Here is a 23,365-nt window from a genome sequence, read left to right as displayed (position 1 = left end):
TGGCCGCCCCAGCTGTCGAGAAGGTGTTTGACGCTGGTTGATCGCCTCGAGGAATTCCGCAAGCGCTTCCCCACCTTACAGCTCGAGGACGAGCTGTTTGTGCAGGCGGGGAGAAGTGTTATGGCCGGTTTAGCTAGGCCCACAGGGCAATCTTAGCCCACAAGTTATCTTAGGTTAATTCTTATGCAAATTATCTAGGTTATAAAAATAGGCTGCAAGACTCTTTTTGGAATTAAGCAATAAAGATATTTTCTATCCCTATTGCCCGGCTCCCAAAGGAGCCGGAACCCTAGCCGCCTCCAGCCCTAACCGCCGCCGCCCTCCTCCTTCCTCGCGACGGTGCCGACGCAACGGAGCTCGCGTCCTCGCCCTCAACCTCTATTGTTCTGCCCTTATAATCTAAAGAGTAGAGCCGGTAGGAACCCTAGTCCTACCACGTATACGCTACTGACCCCTGAACGGCGCGAGAGGCCAAAACAGGCGAGGGAGGAGCCTCGACCACGGAAAGCGCATCCGAACGCAAGCGTGCCGGCTCGTAACCCGACGTCCGGTGCGGCAGGGGCAGGCCGGGGGACCCGATCAGCGCAAGTGCAACGGATGCGGCGCAAGAATTGGTGAGTCCTCTGCACGTCCAGGAGGGGCATGGCGGGCGCGCGTACGGTGGTTCCATCTCCAACAGTCGCCAAACGAACGGGGTCGCCGTCGTCGACGCCACCTGACGTACTCGCATGGGGCTCCGCTGCACAGCGCGGCGCGAGTGCGCGCGCGTGATGGATTTGACTCATTTTACGGGACCGCTGCTGGCAGTCGGGTAACAAACGCTCTGGACTCTGGCATTTGGCATATGCATGGCATGTAGCTAGCGTTGCCCCAAGCTATAGTTAAAGCTGGTAGACGCACGCACAACCCACAGTGAACTGACTGCTGATTGATGACAAACTGAAACTGGCAGCCACTCCTCCGTAGCACGCGCGCATATAGTGACATTTTTCTTTTGTCAGCAACGTTTATAGGCACGCACGCACGCTGCGAAGCTCAGGCTGCCCGCTATACACCCCTCTCGTAGCCTCGTGTCGTCCGCCCGGCAGGCCACGACAGCCGATTGATTGCTAGTAGTATGACGAAACTGTCCTGTGTACTGGCGTGCGCTCTGCACGTCCAAGCTAGTCTCCGGGGTCACCAGCAAGGCCGATCGGTGGTGGTATGTCCCATGCCCACGCCACGCTGCAACGGGTGCCCGAGTGGAAGACGACTCCTGCTACACAAGCGAGCGCGTGCGCGGGACGGCTCGTGGCGCAACAGCAAGCAGACGAGAGCAATGCTGGTTTTGACATGCGCGGAAGAGGCTTTCTTCAAGGTGCTCAACCGGGGCCGCGGACTTTGAATTCATGGGCGTAACGCAACAGTAGCGCGACCAAAGCAATTGAAGGGCAAGATGGGCTGCGCTCTGTCTTCCATGTATTCGAGACAGAATATATTTACATATATTAGCTACAAGTAAAAAAATTCCTTTGAACGTGGTAGCAGCTAAAACGACCTCTTTCTGCAGCAAAATTCATGCATTTTTTTGTAACATAGTTTTGTACTTTGTAATCTTATTTTATATTAATGAAAATACCGTAGAATGATTGTTCTACGGTCAGGGCTCAAAATAAAAATCATGCATTTTTTAAAGAAGCGGCTGCTTCTCTGGTCTGCTATGGGAAAGGGGAGATTTCCTGCCGTACTACTACTGCGGAGCATGCGCCGCTCGTGATGCCGCACCAGAACGAGTGCGGGATCAGATCATCACCATGATTGCAACTGGAACCCGACCAGGGCAGCCAGCAGTCGTGGCCACGACCTGATCAACGCCACGCTACGTCGCATCACTGACCCTTTTCCTGCATAGCACTGTAGCACACTACGCTGCCCGCCCTCTGGTGGTCGCGTCAGAAGAGCAGAGCACCAAGCGGGCACTTTCAGGCCATGCATGCATGTACTATGCACTTGCCGTGGCCCCGGCACAATTACAATTGGACAAACATGAGAGAGGCCAGCAGCGCCAGAACCACCGCCACTGCATATCAATCAATCAGCAAGTCGGACTTGGACCGGACCGGAGCACCCATAGATTCACGCCGCTATAGCACCATTTATATGACCCGAGCAGAAAGACGCGTCAGATACATTCCAACTCATTCGTTGTCTATGACCAAGGTCTGTCTTTCTTGTGATCCCGGCCTCAGCTTCAGCCGCCATCGCACCAAAACTGCGTTCAAAGTGAGTGCTGCAGATAGTCAAAAGACGAATGTTTGTTCTAGGAGCTCCAGCTGCTACCGACCCGGCACGATGCAACACGACTATGAACCAGCAATAGCGTTCACACCTCCATACAGAGCCAATGGGAAGGTGCGAAAATATACATCAGTTTGAATAGAGCCAAGCAGAAAAGGTAAATGAATAACATACAGCTTAGGGCCAAAAATCATGTGTTGCATGTGTGGTAAAACAAATGGGTGATCAGCCCGACGAAACAACAGGTTTCTAATGATTGGTCAATTACAATGGAGCCACCACATTATCCTTTTGGCTAAATTTGATATTGTTTCACAAAGATGGAAGTAAACTGAAAACTATCTTGACATAATCATCATTGAAGCTTCGTAACTCATCTATGTAAAGATCAATTCGCTCTGTTCCTCACTCTGCCTTGTGAGCCTTCGGCTTCACAGGTCTCGCGGGCTTGATAACATAGCCCAGCAAGACGCATAGAATAGGAACGATTGTGCCAACATAATACACGCTCTTGTAGGATGCTAAGGTCTCCTGGAAGCTCAGTACCTTGAGGAAAACAAAAGCATAGAGCATTGTAAATGTTAGTATGTTTTATGTGGAAGATGATTGACAAAGGCATATGTTCCACATACTAGAGTAGGTTCGAAGCTACTGTGGAGGAACAAAAGAATGTTAGGAATTTAACCCACGTCTTTCTTTCTGCACAAAAAACATTAATTGTACTAGTAATGCTCTAGTAGCTCTAGTGCTCAATACTCGCGCTCGGTTTGCTGGATTGCCATTGAACAAGTGTGCTTTGCTTATTTGCCATCACACAAGCACAACTTATTGCCAATATGCCATAACGGTAGAAGGAAACAAAGTAGATAGGCATGTAAGTTATAAGGTGAGCTGGATTAGTAATACACTACTAGTTATGGGTGTGGATAGACGCAAGCTTCGGTGATTGACTTGCTCGCTGCTAGTTTTAGCTCACGGAGCTGGCAATGTCAGCAGATGGCCAAACTCGAATCAGACAAAGCATTATAATCTCCTTCGTCCTCAACTGCTGTGATGATGATGACAACGGTTCATTTGGACAGGCCCTGTCATCGTTCTACACAATTAACCAACGACGACCCATTCCATTGATTCCTCTCCATCTAGCATCTAGGAACGACACCATTCATATCAGCGACTGACTGCAGGTTTGGAGTTTGCTGGAGAGGATCGCCTGTTATGGAGTCGAACTGAATCTGGTGGTCTAGCTCGGAACCGTGCTCCACGGAACCCCTGCTTGCCGACACCTGGAACAGAACCACCTTCAATGTCCCCCTCCTTGGCACCTTCCTCGCTGACAGCTGCTGGGGCAAGTACAACACCATCGTTGCCTCGTTCCTCTTCTACCTCGCCTTCAGTATCCTAATTGCATCCAGGGACCACGGACCCATGTCAACCTCGTCGCTGGCTCTCTCTGTGAGGGCCACAAGGGGTGCCTGCCGCCACCAAGTAGTCCTCCTTGCCTGTTGCGTATGGGATCACGGGAAGGCTGTCACCGAGGTCTTGCAGTTATCCACAGCCTCCCCTCTAGGTTTTCTGTAATTTGGGAGGGGGCGGGGAGAGGAGTCAGGGTAGACATCAGAATGGTAGCTGGGTGGACTCGTCGGGAGGAGCGGGCGAAGGCCTGCCGGAAGCTGCCCTGCCATCATCTCCTCTACTGGTGCGTCCATGGGGGAGAGAAACAAGAAGAAACAGGTGTGTGCGTGCAGGAGCAGGCGCTGAATAGGTAAGCCATTTTCTTTTCTCTTTAAGCCAGGGAAGTTTGGGGATTCAGACAAAATAGTGACAGATATTTCAGATATTTGAGATTTAACAGAAGCACACTAAAATTAACAGAAGGGTAACAGCGATGGCATATTGGCAAGAAGTTGTGTTTGTGCAGTGGCGAATAACCAAAGTACGTTTGTTCAATGGCAATTCAGCAAACTGAGCGCTTGTAATGGGAAAATAAACATTTCTCTCATTCTAGAATCTTCAGATATTCTGGTGGCACATCATGATCCAAATGGAAACGTTGCTACGAAACTAAAACACTTGCAGATCTAAGTTGTCTAAACTAAGTTTGGGAAGCAACCTGGCTTTGCTACAGTTCGATTAATATCATTTTGGTCAAGTGAAACCTAAATGATACTTGCAAAACCGTATATGCATAATAATCATCAAAGATAAGAAATTAATAAAACAAAGGGAGAAATTTAGGTGCACAGATTATTGGTTAACAGACAAGCGATCTGATCAGATTGCGTTTTCAGTTTCTACAGGGTAAAGTATAGCCAGATTCAGGGGCATGAAACTAACCTGGAAGCCAATGCATGAGTAATTAAGCACCATCATGGTGTATGCACAATTTAGTAAAGACAGGATAGTGCGGAAGCCTGAATTGCTCACAGCTTGTTGCCATCTGTATATAACTGCATAAAAAAAGGAAGCCAAATCAGAATTACAAGCTCACACGGCTTTCAATCAAGTACACCTCAGAAATGTCAGGAAAGGGAGGGATTGAGCTACCTTTTGAACCATTTATCATCAACGCCGACTGAACAAAGAAAATCATATATCCTGGATACAGTCCCTGTAGAACGGTAAAAAATCAGACCAATGGACAAAAACCAAGTAATATGAAATTTGGCCAAGTATCAATCATCACAAGCCACAGCTTGCTGGATTGGCTAAGTATCAATCATCACAAGCAACAGCTTGCTGAGGAAAAAGGTTATTAATATGTCACAAGTGAAGCCAGTTATTATCATGGGGAAAACTCGAGTTTGCAATGACCCATAGTGCCTCCATTCTAAAGGCAGGTACTAAGGTTCCACTACCAGGACAATAGCAGCTCTAAATTCCCACTAGGGCCCTGTTTGGATTAGCGTTTCCGCTCGTTTTCTGGCCGGTATAAGATACGGACCTCCTCTGGTCGTTTTCATTTCAGGCTGATCTTAAGTGTTGACCTGTAACTTACACCTGTAGAATAAATACAGGTGTATAAAATTACCCCCATTCCAAGCGGGGCCTAGAGCATTCTAGTTTCATTTAGCTACTGTTTGTCCAACAAATTTCAGGATGCTCTGCTACATGACAAGTCCGATATACGGTGAACAGGAACTATTAAATGATAAGAGGGGAAGAAAAACTCACATGCCAGATAGCACTGACTGTCTGTGTACCCAACAACTGAAGGAAACCAGGCTTCTTCCCTTTCTGAATTAACCTCTCATACACATCTGAAAAAAATAGTGGAGCAATGGCTCATGCAACTGATAACAGCATAGCTTGAATGTATGGCATTCAATACATTATATAGGTATAACCAAAGTGCATCGCTGATTGCTCCAATTATGGCATTTGCACGAAAACAAACTGCTTGGTGCATACCATACTTAGCACAAAGATAAACTTCAAGCAGATGATCATTTCTCAAGGAGTCAATGATGAGACAAATTACTACTAATACATGAGTGCATAATGTACATGTACAGGTTTTTGAAATCAGCTAAAGATCATGAATTACAGGCATACATGCTTCTCTCATCCACACTACAAAAACAGGCAACCAAAAGGTTCCAAAAAATCATCAAGTGGTCAACAAAATTAATTTACAGACCCCCAAAACCTCGCATTATGTACTATCAACTAATTTTTCATAGTAGAGACACAGAAAAATACTGAACCTTTTAGAGAAATTAATAAATACAGAATTAAAGATAGTGCTTCCTTGTTCTCCAAGTCTTAGATTGCACAGATCTTAATAGTGGTAACTGGTAAGCAAAATAGATGCTATGTGATGCGTAAAGGACCCTCAATCTGCTTTCATATTGTGCTTTCTAGTTTATACAGAGAACACCAAAATTTGATGAGAAAGCATTATATTATCCAACAAAGCAAGTTAATAACAATGATGGTCTACTGGAATATCAAGATATAGAACTTACAGTATCTTAGCCATGTGCTCACTTGAATATTCCACTTAAGTGGCAGTTGAGCTGCACTTCCAGCTAACTCGACGCCCAGAATATCAACATTTATAGCACGATCCCATTTGGCTTTTGGGGGAGAAGAATCAGACCAACCAGTGAAACCCAGGCCAGATATAATAATTGCAGCTTCTGAGATTGACCATATAAAGTAGTATTTCCAACGAGCAGTAAATCCTGACATGTATTGAAAGAAGAGCCGGTGCCAGAAACCCCATTCATAATATAGAGGTTCACTAAATCGTGAAAGCGGAAACATAGGTGACAGATACAAATATAACCCCATGCATATTCCAGCCTGAACTAGAGCACGCAGAGTAGGTAATAATGGTGAAGGAGTTGAGCTGGCCCATATCTGTTATAGATCATACAAAATCAGGATGAAGCAAAACATGGCATAAACCTACCCAAAGTAGACAAAGGCTACTTACTCCTTTCCTTTCAGTCCATTCAAGGTAATCTTTCATCTCATATACTGGTCCAGCAAAGTGGCTGCCACAGCAGAGGCAGTAACCAAAATATTCGACTAGAGAAGGCAACTTAGCCAAGCGATACTTCTTCTGAGCATCACGTAGACCCTCTTCTTCCTTCAAGAGACCATCACTGTAGTTCATTGAGCATGAAATGACTTTCAACGTTAAAACCATCAAAGCACCTGCATTGCAACCAAAAAAGGGAATTATGAGAAGGCACAGGGACATGGCTTGATGTTATTCGCAGAGGGTTGACCACAAGTAAGAGCTGAGGTTTGGCCTACAAGGTTTATTTTGTACCTGCATACACTCGATTATGTTACTCCCTGAATATAACCTATGTCCAATTATTTCACTACTGTTAGATTTATAAGAGGGGCGGTACACCTGTCCCTCAGTAGAAGGTATCATTTTGACTACTAAACAATATCCCAAAAAAACACTGTTAGCTACAAGGACCACACAAGAAAAAATGGTAAAATGTCATGAGATAATATTAGGGGTTCAAAATTCTTAAAATATATCTTATAACTTGAACATGTTCCATATATGTAAGTCGGAAGCGCACTCAAAAATTGCATGGTGAACACTAGTTTAACTTTAAATAAGCACAAGCAACAATAAAACATTATACAATACCAGTTGCGTCGATGCCTCCCTCCTTCCACGCGTCCCCACTCATGTAGTAGACATGACTATACAACAAAAAGAAAATATGTAAGTAACTCTGATTTGTTAATTTGTATGTAGTATGAGGGTAAACTTAAATACATCCACAGTGTAAAATTGTAAAATTCAGCACCAAATTGTTCGCCAGCTTATCCATCATAACAAATTGGCCTAAAGTAACAAGTTGGGTTAGACTAGAGTTGAAACCCATAAGACATCGAAACCAAGTCATGGTTCTGGCACGTAGATAGCTAACTCCCACGCACCACTGTCCATGGCTAAAAATAATTTACTTCTTGAGTCTCCAACTTAGGTAGCTGGTTCATTCCACTTCAAAATTTTGCATATGGAATAGAAGGGCACCCTTCTTATGGGGCCAAAAAGGAAACAGTAGCAAACACAATATTGAATAGCGAAGAACTAGCCGACAATATATAACCACTTTATCCTTCATGTATGTAGACTACGTGTCAAAGCTGGTTTGAACATTAAAACGAATAGTGCTCGGAATAAGTTGGCTAATACCTATGTTCGTGTAAAAAGGGAAAACGCTAGAAAAATATCACATAGGCGAGACCAGGACTCATAGCCATTCGTTAAAGAGCAGAAATTCGGAGAAGAGAAAAGACTTAGGATACCACAGATGAAACAGGCAAGTGACTGCAACAACCAAAAATATTAGTGCCACAGTTGGTATTGTAGCAGAACCAACAAAAAGAAGACAGGCGTTGATCATGTCGAGAAGATACTTAGGATTTTGGTGCTTTGCGGCTAATCTTCTCAGTAGTGCATGGCGGTAGAATCTACTGCCCTTTTTTCGAATAAGCTTTCTTCTTAGTCCGCTTCTGATGGACTTCCTATCCAATAGTGCTCTAAAACTAGCTTATGGTGTGGGATAAAGAGATTGACATGTCCCCAAGGAAGCCTGCTGGTATTAGCATAATTTGATCTAGCAGAATGACGGTGCTAGTGCTAGCAGGTGGGAAACATTTTATGTTTAGAATACACAAGCCTTTTGTCTATATTAATATTACATTGCAACATTACGAATGAACGACCGGATTGCATCCGTGGATTATTATTATTTTTGAATCAATTACACATTTAAAGAATTAAACAGACGCACCATTATCTTCAACAGCTAAGTGAAGAAAGTTTGCTACCACAATGGCTGCCTGTTGAACTAGACCTATTGTTAAGTGTTTGTTATTTTTATGTTGTCTCGATGATATACAACAGTTGCCAAATAAAGAGTTTCTACAAATGGAAAGAATGAGTGTGTGATTAGCGTATTTTAAAGGTCATGATTTTGGATCTAGATAATCTATATGGGTGCCTGGTCCAACACAGGCTATGTAGACAAAGTGGATACTTTACTCCATGTGAAAGATGGGCAAATTGATATAATCCGTAACTTGTTTGTTTCAGTAGGGAATGAAACAGGAACCAAATTAGAATGACTACTCAGACACTTGTGGCCGCTAATTTAAACTTCTAGGTAGTGAACACAAAAATTAACTGCACCATACGAGAGAATGAAGTTGAAGAGGATGGTGAGGGGGCATCAATATTGACGAGAACGTAACTAGAATTACCACTCAACATTCGTTGTCACTGATTCACACTAGTAACTAGGAAATAAAAGAATAGCTGCACCTTTCTATTTACAGTAAATTTCAGTCAGAGCCTTATGGAACAGAACATCGATGTCAATGATAATGAACAGGAATACGGCAATGCCTGCATTCATACTTCATTGAGTCAGTTTTAAATACTCAACTATAAGTTTTCAAGGTGAATAAAACATCACTAATGTCAAGCCTGTGTGTTGGTTATGGAATAATCATCTTCAGAGATGGTGTGCCTGAATATTAATTAAGTTGTTGAAAATTTATGTGGGTTTGGATGGCTCCAGATAGAATAAATAACTTCTAAGTGAACCAAACAGCATCCATTATCTGGATGGAGTCTTTGTCAGGGATATTTGGATGGGAAATATTTTCTCCCTTCCCTTAATTTCTTTCCAAGTAAACATAGGTCATATTAATTCAACCCCTCAGTGTGACAGATCATAAATCGCATCATAGTACCGCCAAAACAGACTTAACATTTCAAGAGAAGAAAAAACTGATTCACGTGACTAACAAGTGGTGCCCTGATGCTTCATGAGCACACAACCAATAAATTCTCCAATAGGAACTGCTAAGGTACTTAGGTAAAATCTCAACAATCACATTATATGTATTCATTGCAATCTTTACGAGATCAGACGTCCAAAATTTTGCAAGCATAGAAGAAAATTCATCCTGAGATAATACAAGATCTCATTTTCACCTTGAAACTATTAATCATAAATAGCACCACGTGGCTAGACAGAGAAAAGTTGAAAATCATTTCAATCAGCTCCAACATGAAATCGTCCATGCTGCGGTTCCAACCATATCAGAAGCATCAAAAGCTCCATGCCCACTTACGATTCCCGTGGTTTTCCAATAGAATAAACTACTGTTTAACCCTGTGATGACCCAAAGCTCTGGCTCGGCCACATCTGCAGATCCGCTTACAATTCCTCTGGTTTCCTAGTCGAACAAGCTGCTGTTAGCTGTACATTGCCTGCCCTGTTCTACCCAAAATGAAGGCGTGAAAACCCATGAATCCAACATTCATGATTCACCCGAAACTAAGCATCGGTATATATGACCCCAGTAGACAAGGATGGAAGGGAGGGTTTCACCATGCGATGAGGAAGCCGAATGCGCCGAGGAAGGTGACGAGGCCAGCTCGGCGACGGCAGAGGAGCATGGAGAGGTAACCGAGCGCCATGGGCCCGACGAAGAGGAGGTTGGAGGTGGCCCCGAAGGACAGGTAGGAGAGCGCGGCGCCGCTGAGCCCCGCGTAGAGGTGCCGCCCCGTGGCGCTCGGCACGGCGCGCCAGAGGAGGCCCGTGGGTATGGTGGCCGCGAAGCAGAGCAGGAAGCGGAGCACGGGCACCGAGACGCCGATCGCCGCCGCCATCGGCTCCATCTCGAGCCCCATCGTCGCCACCGCCACCGCCGCCGCAGAGGGGGACGAACAGATGCGGGCGATGCAGGAATAGAGGATTTGGTTTTTTCTGAAGCGAGCTCGCGAGCCGCGTGTATATGTGTGTGTGTGATGGCGTGGAAACCTTGGGAAGGTATCTTCCTACAGAACACCCTTTGCTTTCTTGAATTGGCGGTCCGAAGCAACAGGAAACTTGCGGCTGTTGGGTAACGTCCAAGTGAGAAGAAGAATTGGATAGATACGAACGGTATCGACAAAACATTGTGGTAGTGGCGTACGCCGGTGATAAGCAAAAAAAAAATTAGAAAAGTGATGAGCAAACTCAGTACTACTCACTCTGGCCCATAATATAAAAACGTTTTTCAAACTAAGCATTAGTCACTAATTCCTTTGTTCCTAAATATTTGAAGTGTCAAAACTTTTATATTAAGAAATGGAGGTAGTATACGATTGAAGCAATATACGAAGTCATGGGCATTACACTTGACTATTTCAACTTTAGGCCTTTATCATAGAATAATTGATTGAACTCATTGTAATCCGAAGCATATCTTTGTTTGATTGAGCTTTGGGTGGCAATCACGGTGTAAGCATGTCGTATATGCACACATACATTCCAAGAGATGCTTCTCTGTAGTGCCTCGTAATTTCAGTACTTTAGGTAGAATTTTATATGCATTGTGTGCCTTTTATTTAATCTTCAAAAGGCACATCACATTCAAGGGTTCCTCGTTCATATCGTAATAACGAACTCATGAAATTATGCCCAAGTGGGAGTCAGTGTTTTTCTTTTCTTTTGTTCTTTTGGTGGGGCAAGCGAAAATCGGTAGTTAGTCAATAAGTATGTACAACATTGGTATTGAAATGAGGGTGTATCCTCCTTTAAAAAAAGTTGGAATGTCGGTACATTATTTATCTTGCTTTCCATTCGATAACAGTGCGTGGACACGAGCTATACCATCCTTGTCCATGGTATTCAAGTGGTCAAGCGTTGTCAAATTTGTATCATGTAATCCACGTCAAAATGGAACTAAAGAAACTTCAACACAAGCACCCCCACCCCACCCCCACCCCCAAAAAAATGGAACTCGGCTACTACTGCGACGTAGGACAACATAGATGCTTGGCTCTCATGGTGCACCAAGCATTTAAAATCTTCTTGCCATGACCGGTCACACTATCAAAGCCTTACGATCGATGCCAAAATGGCACCAATGGCAAAAAGATATTAGCTGCCATAACTTGACCTAAGGAAGAAAACTAAAGAAGCGTCAGCATGAGAAACTCCACTTCCCGCCCACCAAATGAAACTCGTTTACTATTACGACCCAAGAAAGCCTAGACCATTGGTTCTCATGGTACGCCAAGCATTCAAAATCTCCTTGCCATGACCGATCACAATATGAAAGCCTTGTGGCGCCAAAATGTCACTAGAGGGAAAAATGATGAGATACCATAACTTGGTCTAAGAAAATACTAATGGGATATCAACACAAGCAACCCCTACCACTCAAAAATAAGCTCAACGGCTACTATTATGACATAGGTTAACCCAGATCATTGGCTCTCATGGTGCACCAAGCATTCAAAATCTCCTTGCCATGACCAATCACACCGTCAACGTATTCGATGCCAAATGACACCAAAGGAAATATAGGGTAAGTTGCTAAAACTTGACATATAAAAGAAAACCTGAAAAACATAAACACCAGCAACCCCCATAATGCTACACCTATGAGCAAAATCTTACAGGTTCAAAATTATGAACCTAATCCTCCTCTACTAGCCTACCATTAACACTCCCTCCCATGACACAAAGGTGGCTAGGGGAAAGTTCTCCTCCCCTTCAAGCTCCGCCAGCCAGCCCATGGACTCTCATCTCCTATACCTGTCACTCTACCGGCTGGTGATTGGGACAAGAATCCCCGTGCCTTGGAGCTCTAACGTAGATTCATGCCTTCTCCTTTGGCGGCAAAGTTAGGGTTTCTTTTCGTGCATGCGCAACGACAAAGTCTGGTGTCTAGCGCTTTAGATCAATTTAAGGGCTCAACGATGATGACTATGGCTCCAGGGCGCTAGTCCTTTGGGACATGCCGCACGTGCACAAAGACTTTATGGCTATCACTGAAAAAGTCGGGCTAGCTCTGGTATGGAAGAAGCGACAACGACGCGTCGCGACTCATTCTGCCAGCGATAGTGGTTATAATTTTCATTATGTTTGGGGTGCTTTCTACCTTCGGTGAAATGTTACAATAGATCTGGGTATTTCGCAGAAGAATACCCCCTTGAATATAATTATGGGGCTCGGTGCCAACCAAACAACTGTTGCCACATTATCTTGTAATAATTTTTGGCAACTACTGTTACGACCTAGGACAACCCAGATCATTAGCTCTCGTAGTGCACCAAACATTCCAAATCTCCCTACCATGACCGATTGCCACTACATCCTCTAGTTGGGTTTATAAGTTGGGCACGTGTTTTAGGCCTTGAATTTGACTACCTAAACAATTGTGTCGTGTCCCAAATTTTATATATCTTTAAATCTGTCGTTGTATGAAGTTTCTAAGTGTATTTTTGTATGACACACTACAATGTTTTATTAGTCGAATAGAAAACCTAAAAAATTGTGCCCGACTTATATACCCAACCGAAGGGAGTATCAAATTTGTTTGTTATAAACTCAACGGATTTTTCTCTCTCGTGGAGCCACTCATCCTACTGTGCCTGTTTTTTCACACTCACAAGAGGACCTAATTTGGCCAACAGGAAGATAAGACAAAAAAATCGATGAGAAGGGGCTCACCCCCGGTTCCATTCCATAGGAAGAAACCATGAAACCACAGTATCTCCTTACACAACCCAAACTCACACCAAAAAGCGACAACCTAACTACCTCTGGGCCAAACAGACCCACACACAGAAACTCCTGATAAAAAAGACTAAAAACAATCATCTTTTTGCCCAGGACTAGCTACTACCCAGACAAGCTTTTTATTACAAGTTTTATGCGATCAACACACACCTATATTTTGCACTCCAAGCGACCAGCAGTAGCCCGAGAACACCACATGGATGGAATCCGCCTCTTCAGGATGCATCTTCTCATATTCCAGCGACGTTCTTCCTCCATACGATGCCCCCCCTCCCCCAACTGCTTCTTTCCATGACATATGGCCCAGCCAGTTTTTGCAGTTGTTCAGTCCGACTCCAACATGAACAGTGCTTTCAGTTGCGCCCACAACCATTCCCGGAAGTCCTTCACCACTCCAGTTTAACTCTGGGAGTCATTTTGGCCAGTTCCTCGGGTACCTGGAGACCACTCCCATCACCTGTTTCATAGACAACCAAGTAGTTCTATTAAAGACAAAAGCATTTTGAAAGTTCCACGCCCCCCACATGATTGCAGAAATAACTACATTGAGATGCATATGTCTTTTCTTGCATAACCACAATTTTTTAGATCAAAATCTACTATCTGAACATGAAACAAAGTTTCAATACCACACCAAAAGTGTTTAGCAACAATGCATTCAAAGAAGAGGTGAAACACAAATTCAATCTCTTTGCAAATGAACACACTCCAGAGGTTTGGCCATCCCTCTCTTCCTCAAATTGTCACAAATAAGACAAATTTTCATCACAGGACAACAGAATGTTAAAATTAGGTGGATCATACTACAAACTACCAAGAATGCAAGTATAGTCATCGAGAATACTGAAGGATTTCCGTCAGCCCTATGGAGACAGCTTATGTGAGTATATAGATGTGTGTTCCCCCAAAATTTAAGACGGATATGATGCTTGCTCCAACGTAGCATGCACGTTCTGCACCAATGTGTAGATACACTCACCAAGTTTCTCCATTTTGGCAAAAAAAAATTGCACCATATTTCTCTTCTTTCAGGACTCCTTATTAATCATTAGAAAACATGCTAGTAATATGTTCGCTTAGAACAAACCATCGCCTGCATGCATACGAAACACACATATAGAAAATGTCTCGTTCCGGATAATAAAAGTACACATATACGTGCGTTTGACAAAAACAACTAAACAAGACGGCCTATCTAGCAAGAAGCCTAGACAAACTATCATTTGCCCCGTCGTAGTAGGAGTATTATTTCCTCCATCTGAAAAAACTTAGTGCTAGATACATCCATTTGAGCTCCGTCCGAAAAAGCTTGTCACAATTTTGTCTCTCAAATGAATAGATGTATTTAGCATTAACTTGATGCTAGATACATCCATTTAAGGGACAAACCTTTTCGAACGGAGGGAATACTACATAGTGAAGTATTATTCCAAAGTCATGGCTTGGCTTACAGTATCTATCAGCATTAGCCCTAATTAATTCACATTGAATATCGGGGCTAGACAAGCTCGATACACTCGAGGTCTCGACTAGTAGTACGATGTAGTTCACCACGTTGAACTGGCCAACCTTGAATCAAAAAAGCAAAAGAAGCTGGCCAACCTTTCTTGCCCATATGCGTATAGACCAGTACGTACTCTTTTTATTTTGGCAGCACGCATAAGCATACACGCGTACTAGGACGTAAGCGTATTCGTTGCTACCCTGGGAGAGTGGGAGAAAAATCGAAAAACTTTGGGGACGCGGAAGGCATTCACCGAATCCGGCACTCCCGGTGCCAGCAACGTAGCACCGCGGGCCGCGGGCGCGTACCCAAAGCGAACCGTGAGCGGGCGAGCCAGCGGGCAGGGCACTGTGGACTGGATTGGAGACACTGTACCCAATAAAGCCGGGAGAGGAGGACTGCCGGTGCCAGGTTGTTCAGAGCAGGATACAGACAGAGCGGCCGATCAGATCCGGCAGCAGGCCAATGAATGCCCGGTCGCCTGAGAAATGAAGGCCCGAGTTATTGCGCGGCGCGCACTGTCGCGCCCAGATCGGTGGCTGGCAGGCTGCAACGGCAAGCGGGGCGACTGAATGCATCCGCGAGAAAAAGAAAAAAAGAAAGGAAGCGGGGCGACTGAATGGTGCGGTGCGGTGCGGTAACGGTGGATGCGACACGATGATCGGACAGCCACGAGGAGGGTGCGGAATTTAGTGCACACAAGTAGCTAAAGTACCCGCCGTGTAGTGGAACGTTTCAGCCGGGACCACCCTGCCTCGTCCCTGGGCCCGCAGAAATGGAAGGCAAGAAAGGGGAGCAACTACGATAAAAAACAGGCTTGTGGTAGAAAAATGGAAAAAATCGTCCTGGGCCGTCGGATTTAACATGGATAGTGCAGATTCTAGTGGTGACATCCCAGGCCACTTAATGGACATTTTATGAAAACCCCTTTGCAAATATGTACTCCAATCACCTCAACTTTCTCATATTCAATCGTTTTGTCCTCGCTAAATAAGACGGGTTTTCAATTCCTCTCAACGTTGATACCCCATCTTTGCACATATCTATTTGTATGTATACTTAAGTACAATAGTGGCTTCTACCAGATCATTGGTTACCCAAGAAAATTGGACATGTTGGCCCCTAAATTTTTTGCCAATATCTATCACAATATTTGTATACACATAAAATTTAAGCCATCTCATACAAGTATATGTCAAACTTGAGCATCCCAGACACAAATAGTTAAGCACACGACAACAAAGTGATGTTTCATATCCTATGCAATTCTCTCACGCCAACGAACAGACCGAGTTCTATCAATGGCATCATAGGAAATGCTCTTCTGGCCATCTCTCAAGGAATTCTGTTTGATATTCCAGATCTTTTCATTCGCAACTTGGCCTGTGCTGCTGACAGCCCGCAATCACTGAAGCCATATGCCCCATGAATTATGTATGCAATTGAGCAGTTCACTAATGAGAAATTCTTCTAGGCTTACATTCCAAAAGTTTTCATGCCACTAGTACGTGACACTCTCCGTATGGCGAAGGATATTGGAAAAGGGAAGGCACCTATTGATGCTGCTGCCACTGTGTCTGCTCCTGATTCTGCTCCGAAGGTTAAGAAAGCCAAGGTTGAAATCCCTTAGAATGAAAATCTGTATGAAATTTGCATTCGCACACAGCAAGCATTGGAGAGCCACATCAAGCTCGATCGCAAAGAAAAGCTGGAGTTGATGACGGAGCTGAACTTGCTCCACAATTATGCTCGCCAAACCCTTCTACATGAGAAGGAGGCAAAGAAGCGCTCCTGGACTCTTCTACGACAGCATTATTCTTGAAAGCAGCTGGCTGCCAAAGGCATCACGAAGGATTATGACTACCTGGATTTACTTGATGTTCCACGTATCCGAAGGCAAACTCCTGTGCTCCCTGATCGTTCTGCATCAACTAACCTGCTGTTTGTCGGACATGATGATGAAACTGAAGACACAGCTGGAGCACTCATATACAAGCCAGATGCTCATCCCACCGGTTCCTCCAGAGCCCATGCTGCTATTCCTGCTTCTGCGTCGACCATTCCTCGCTCTGCGGATTCTGATTCGTCGAGTGGTTTTAATTCTGATTCTGAGGATACACCGAAAGAGTAGTTCCTCGTATGTTATCTCTTTCCTTTTTGACACTTGTTCACAAGAAGGGGGAGAAGTACATCAAGTGATAGATGAACGGGGGTTTTGCAGGGTGTTTTTATTCGCCATTTGCTTTTCGGCTTTCGCACTCAAACATTTTGGTTTTCCCTCGAACAATTTGCTTGATGAACCCAACGCACCGCCTGTGGTGATGAAATACTCGGTCGCCATGTAATGTTAATAACCCCCCCCCTGCAATGTTATTTCCTTTGAACTATCTGTTTGCAGGTACCCTTGCAATGATTATCCTCGTTATTTATCTATCGTGTAGGGAAAGTGTTTGCACTACAAGAATGACAGGAAATCATCGAGTGAAGACACAAATGGGGAGAAGTACATTGTGTACTAGATTAACTTTAATTATTATGGTTGGATATGCTATAATTATTATTCTTCGATTATCTAACCTTACAGGAGAAGAAATTCAGTCCTAGCCTAAATTTCTTTTAAGTCTTGAAAAATATCTTTATGACTGACAAAGTGTTTTTCCTCGCATATATCCTTCGTATCATATCTATTGCAGGAAAACCACCTCTAAAGCTTATCCACTATGTGAAATATTCTCATATTTATCTTGCTCCATACATTCTCGATCATTTAACTTGCAGGAAACTCTTCTCTCGTGTGGATTCAAATTGTGCTCTGAGAAAACCTTCATGACTTATCCTTCGTCACAAAGCATTTCAATGTATTCATTATATCTAATTCAGTTTGAAGATTGTGTGACAAGAATTACCTCAGACACCGTCGAGTGCATTGAAAGAAGTCAAGGATGAAATTATAAATCAACGTCACTCATACGAAGAATTACATCGCTACCCTATGGTTTATTTTATGCCCTGATGCATACCTTCAGGGGGAGCGTGTTTTATCTTCGTAACTATCTCTCGTCATTTATTATCCTTCGCAATACATTCCATTCATTATCTATCCTTCGATGTGATCTGTTTTGCCAACAATCATCCAAAAAGGGGGAGATTGTTGGTGCAATATCTACCTACCTTTGTTTTCGAGAATGTTGACAGAAACAGTCCATACAGAACCGAATAGAATGTTGTCTCCGGTGCCAAGTTTGAGGAACTTCAGCGAAGTACATCTACGTTCCAGAGAAGAACGAGCTATATTTGTTGAAGTCATAGAGATGAGAAGATTGATGTGAAGGAATTAACCCCTCGAGAGTTTACTGCTGAAGCGAAGCATATGTTTCGGTATGGCCGTCCGAAGAAATTGACTGCGGCAAATGGAAGTCGAAGACAAAGTGAAGATGTAGTATTCATTTCATTGTTCTTCTATTTATTTGAGTCATAGGTCCTCCATACTATTAAGAGGGGTATACGTTCTCGAAGCTTAGATCCGCTGTGATGCTTAGCCAGAACCTATGAAAGTTGCGAGAGAAATCTCTTTGTGTTCCGAGCAAATACTTGCCAGAGACCGTGATCTTCTTTGTTGCGAGAGATTTGTCTCAAACCGAGGAGTTAGCATTACTTTCTCGGCAAGCAATGTTACCGTTGTGCTCAAATCTGACCGTTGGACTCGTGTCGTTCAGCCATTGGCTGCTCTCGATGTCCAATTTGGTCATTTCCCATCAGGGAAGGTTGCGGCTATAAATAGCCACCCCACTCCAACATTGTCCATTGGCTACTCCGCTTGAGATTTCTGAGAAGATTGATTTGAGCAACCTCTCTCCGAGTGATTTGAGTGTAAGATCCACCGAGAGAAAAATAAAGAGCCCAAACTTAGACAGTGGTTTAGCATCACAACAATTCTGAGTTAGAGTTCTTGTACATGTTACTCATGAGAGCTGCGCACTCTCTAGACCGATAGGTTTCCGCTTGAGTGTTGAAGAGCTGTTGTGTTCACCGAGCTAGATCTTCAGCAACCAAGAGTGATTGTGGTTTCGAAGGTCGACCAAAGGTTTGGAGATCGTCGACAAGGATCTACCATGAGTGACATCAACTGGAGTCTGATTAGCTTCGAGTTGAAGGAGAATAAGGGTGAAGAGAGTTTATCTTCCGTGTTAAGTCACATCCCCTCCAACCAGACGTAGCCCTTTGGCAGAAGGGTGAACTAGTCTACCAAATCTCTCTGTCACCATCGAGCACCACTGGTTCAATCTACTTTACTGCAATTCTTTTAGCAATTTACTTTCATGCTCTTTGTCGATAGTTTATCTAATCATTATCATCTGTTGTATTTCCCTTTCGCATTGTTCCTTTCTGTTGTCAATCTTGGATATCTTTGTGTTCTTAACGTTTCATTCTCATCACTTGTTTTCATTCGTCAATGTCATATTCCTCGGTACATATGTGATATCTCACTATAGTTTTACTTCTCTGTGTGTACCATGTTGTGTCTCATTCTACTGCATCTGTTTGCATGTTGCCTTACTCTCATCGTAGTTAAACCTGTGATTTCCCAAGCTCGTACTGTTATCACTTCTTTCATCGAGGAATATGCTTCTGAAGATGAAGATTGATTTAGTTCATTTTCTTCTTTCCATTATTCCGCTGCCGTGATTGGGATCAGTTTCAAAACATTCGAAAGAATTTTTGAATCTCCCATTCACCCCCCTCTGGTCGGTATACTCTCGGTCCTAACAGTTATGTGGTATGTGATTTCTGGGGGAATAGTATAACTCAAGCAGTTGTAGTTTTGTGAAATCAGGGGATTTTAGCCAGGTGTCCACCGTGCAAGGCATGCATTGGTAGCATGCCGGGATGCAGATGCCTTGAACAGAGCCTTGGTGGGAGGAGATGATGGCTCCGGGGAGTTCAAAATCATTAAATAGAGATAGGCCTTGACAATCGAGATTAAGAGGCGCGGCGCACCATAGAGGGCGCCACCGACATGCGAGTACTTGGGTGCGGCAGCCATCCTTGGTGGGGAGAAGGGAGATGATATCCCCAAGGATGGCGTCCATGAGATTGCTGATGAGGTCCGCTCGAGATTCTTCGGGTTCCTCAGATCTAGAGGGCTGGCCCTCGCCGCTTCTCCCCCCGCTGCCGGGAGCAGGATCTACAACATGCATCATTGCTGGCGGGAGCCTCATCTTCTTGGTTCTGGGGTCAGACGATTCCATTTTCCTTACGGGCGTCGCATCGAGCTCACGGATTTGAGCAGAGTAACGAATGACGAGCCTAGTTGTAGTGCGAGTGAAGAAGAAGCGGAGCTGGGGTTTTCTGTAGTAGTGAGGAAGAAGGGGAGCTGGGGTTTTCTATAGGAGTGAGGTGAGGAATTTGGGGGTACGAGTGGAGCGATCTGACATGAGGTGGGTGGGAGTGAGGAGGAAGAAGAGCACCCAGGTTCTTTGGGGGGGGGGTGTTTTGGGGAGCGCCTCTCATTAAGTAAATATACGGGCTTTTGAATTGATTTTATTATTTAGGGTGGATGGGCTCTTTTGTCTTCGGCCCAGAGAAACAATTACTACTAGTACAGTGGAGACATTGTACATCTACCCAAAAAAACAATTACTACTAGTACAGTGGATACACTACCGTTGTTCTGGCACCTCCTCGGTCATCGAAACGTCTCTCGCTACTGACTATCGTTTTACTTTCACCGACATGCGGGCCATGCAGCACGCGGGCCCAAATGGCATCCACCAAATTAGAAGGCGGAGTGACCCCAGTCGTAGCATGGCAGTAACAAGCCCTCATATCACAAAAACCCACCTCCCACAGTCTAAGTTGGATGGATGAAGCAACCATCATTTCACTCTTCGCTGAATCCCCTTCTTTCCCTGACCGTCTTCAAGAAAGCTAACACTCGCTTCTGCCATTGTTCTTCTCTCTGAACGAAAGGAAGGTAAGCGGATCCGTGATGTTGGTATATGTTATTAAAAAAACTTTTGCAAAGAAGTAACCAATCCTCACTCTCTTTTCTGTTTCATTGTCAATGCGATTGTGTTTTGCTTTCAGTTATCTCCTATTTGTCAGTTTCATGACGGACCAAGGAGAACCAGGCAAAGATCTGCGGATGTTGGAGCAAACGCAAGAGGCTAATCCCCACGAGACAGAGAGATCCAAGAAGATGAAGGCCACCACCGAGCCGACCCCAGATACGCTCACGGCCACTACTGAGATGGTCAACACCATGTTTGAGGTTACAGCCCCCATGGCCCTGTAGGAGCAGTTTTCCCCCTTCGAGGATGTGTCCCCCCCCCCCCCGCTGAGCTGCCCAAGGTGATTTTCTTCTTTGCTGATCTTGATTGTAGTTTTTCATCTAAGTATGTGGTGATAAATAATGCAAGATTTTATTAGCTCTGATGCCATGCCACCTTCCATGTCATGCATACTTTTGACTCTACATAGTGGTTTAAATAACTTGTGTTTTTATATAGGAAAGTAATTCAGAATTCGTTTCTGTTTCAATTAGAGCCCTTATGCAGACAAGGATTCTGTGGTTCTACATGCCACTCGCTATGAGGCGGATGACCAAAATATACGCACTGGGAAAACAAAGTTCTTTGGTTGTTGGATCCTGGAAGCCAGTTGCACTTATACCAAAGTCGAGATGTATTCCAGCCACACTGTTGTCAGGCATGTTGTCCAGGGTGTACTGAAGCACAAGAATTTCAAAGCTACTCCTTCGTTTGTGAGGCATACTGTTCTTGTCAAGCTTACACAGAAAGATCACGTGGCATGCCTCGATAAACAAGTTTATGAGTGGCAAGGCCACAAGGTTATCTTCAAGAAGGTTGACAGGATTGAGCTACTGCCGGTCGTCCTCGATGATGTCCATGGCAAGGTCTGTCTTGTGTCCATCCCAAATTAGATCGATGGCATGAAATAGTTGGCCCATCTAGTGTTTCAAAGTAGTTTGGATTGTGTTTAATTATCCGAACCTTGCCTATTATCGAGCCCTCTGGGTGGTAGCACTACAAAAATAAGACACATCCATGACATTTTGGGCCGAACGATTTTTTTTCTGTCATGCTTATGACACTTCTATGACGATAATTGTGACAAAACCCTGTATCATCATAGATGTGGTGGGCTCCTACTTCTATGACAAAAATCATGATAGAAAATGGGTTTTTCGTCCTGGGCGGGCTGGAGACACAGCTGCACGACATTCTTTGGGCCGTCCATGACGGAAAAACCGTGGTAGAAGCGAGGGCGAGGAAAATATCGGGGAGTTCCTGATTACGATGGGTGGTCGGGGCCAAGCGATGCATGGAGGGATTACACGTTTCTCTCGTACACATACACACGTGGGTGCGAGGCGTTGGGCTCTAACTGAACCCGAGCGATTGCACTGCAGGCTACGTGTTACTGAACCCGAGCGACCGATCGATCTGTGGCTGTTAACTGAACCCGATCGAGCGATTCCTTCGCTACTGCTGCTAACTGAAGCCGATCGAACCTGCTGCCTCTTGATGAACAGTGAGCGTTGTTGGGGGTTGGATGAACAGTTCCCGGTGGGGGTTGGATGTACATGACCCCGATCGAGCCGGTTGGGGGTGGATGAGCAGGACCCCGTGGAGGGCTGGTTGAATAGTAGCCAGTGGAGGGCTGGATGAATAGTAGCCCGTGGAGGGTTGGTTGAACAGTAGCCGGTGGAGGCTGGATGAACACGAGCCCGTGGATGAACAGTAGCTGGTGGATGCAGGAGGGAGACACCGTGGATGAACAGTCGCAGGTGGAGGTTGGAGGAGGTCGACGGTGGATGAATAGTAGCCCGTGGAGGCTGGAGCGAGGCAGTAGACGGTGGGTGAACAGTAGCCCGTGGAGTCCCGTATTGCGGTACGCCACACCCCTCCCGATGAACAGGACCCCCGTTTCAACCGTAGGAGGTTGAAGAGAAGTCTGTTTGCTCTGTTTTGCGGTACGCCATACCCCTCCCGATCAACAGGACCCCGTTTTGACCGTAGGAGGTCGAAGAGAAGTCTGTTTCCTACGTTTTGCGGTATGCCAGACCCCTCCCGTTGAACAGGATCCCGTTTCGACCGTAGGCGGTCGAACACAAGGCCGTTTCCTTCGTTCTACGGTACACCAGGCCTCGTTTCGGCTGTTCCGTCCAAGGCGGTTGGCTCCCAATGAACAGGACGCATTCCATTGCCTCCCGATGAACACAATGACATAGTTTCTCCGTTCTGACCCAGTTGGTTGGCTGTCGATGAACAGGACGCCGTCGCTGCCCTCCGCTGCCCTCTCCATGTACACAAGCCCTGGTCGTACGTATGTGCGAGTAGGCGTTCGAGACCCCGCCCTTATGTACGTACGTGGCCGTATTTACTTTCTTGCACCCCGGCTGTACGTATGTGTACACGATATTGACGGGACTGCGTGACATGCTACGTCCGCGCCTCTACAATGACACGTGCCCTTCCTTACTCGGTTCATC

The 23,365-nt window shown here is 44.9% G+C and overlaps 1 protein-coding gene across 1 annotated transcript; it reads right to left on the bottom strand.

The window, feature by feature from the left end:
• Window positions 1-2,430: 2,430 nt before the first annotated feature.
• LOC123145083 (lysophospholipid acyltransferase 1) lies at window positions 2,431-10,560 on the bottom strand. Its single transcript, XM_044564400.1, has 8 exons — window positions 10,164-10,560; window positions 7,400-7,455; window positions 6,719-6,942; window positions 6,246-6,642; window positions 5,452-5,537; window positions 4,825-4,888; window positions 4,615-4,727; window positions 2,431-2,823 (listed from the first exon to the last, which is right to left on the bottom strand). The coding sequence occupies exons 1-8, from the start codon at window positions 10,463-10,465 to the stop codon at window positions 2,683-2,685; spliced, it is 1,383 nt and encodes a 460-aa protein (XP_044420335.1). The 5' UTR covers window positions 10,466-10,560; the 3' UTR covers window positions 2,431-2,682.
• Window positions 10,561-23,365: the final 12,805 nt, after the last annotated feature.

This window comes from Triticum aestivum, chromosome 6D (assembly GCF_018294505.1).
Source record: "Triticum aestivum cultivar Chinese Spring chromosome 6D, IWGSC CS RefSeq v2.1, whole genome shotgun sequence".
NCBI classification, from domain to species: Eukaryota; Viridiplantae; Streptophyta; class Magnoliopsida; order Poales; family Poaceae; genus Triticum; species Triticum aestivum.
This window is presented reverse-complemented; position numbering and strand designations above follow the sequence as displayed.

Bases quoted from the DNA above. Each gene is read 5' to 3' on its own strand.
- LOC123145083 (XM_044564400.1), bottom strand. From the start codon at position 10,465: ATGGGGCTCGAGATGGAGCCGATGGCGGCGGCGATCGGCGTCTCGGTG. The intron at 6,643-6,718 runs GTAAGTAGCCTT...GATCTATAACAG, and splicing joins AATGGACTGAAAGGAAAGGA to ATATGGGCCAGCTCAACTCC. The intron at 2,824-4,614 runs GTTAGTTTCATG...GTTTTCCTCAAG, and splicing joins ACTCATGCATTGGCTTCCAG to GTACTGAGCTTCCAGGAGAC.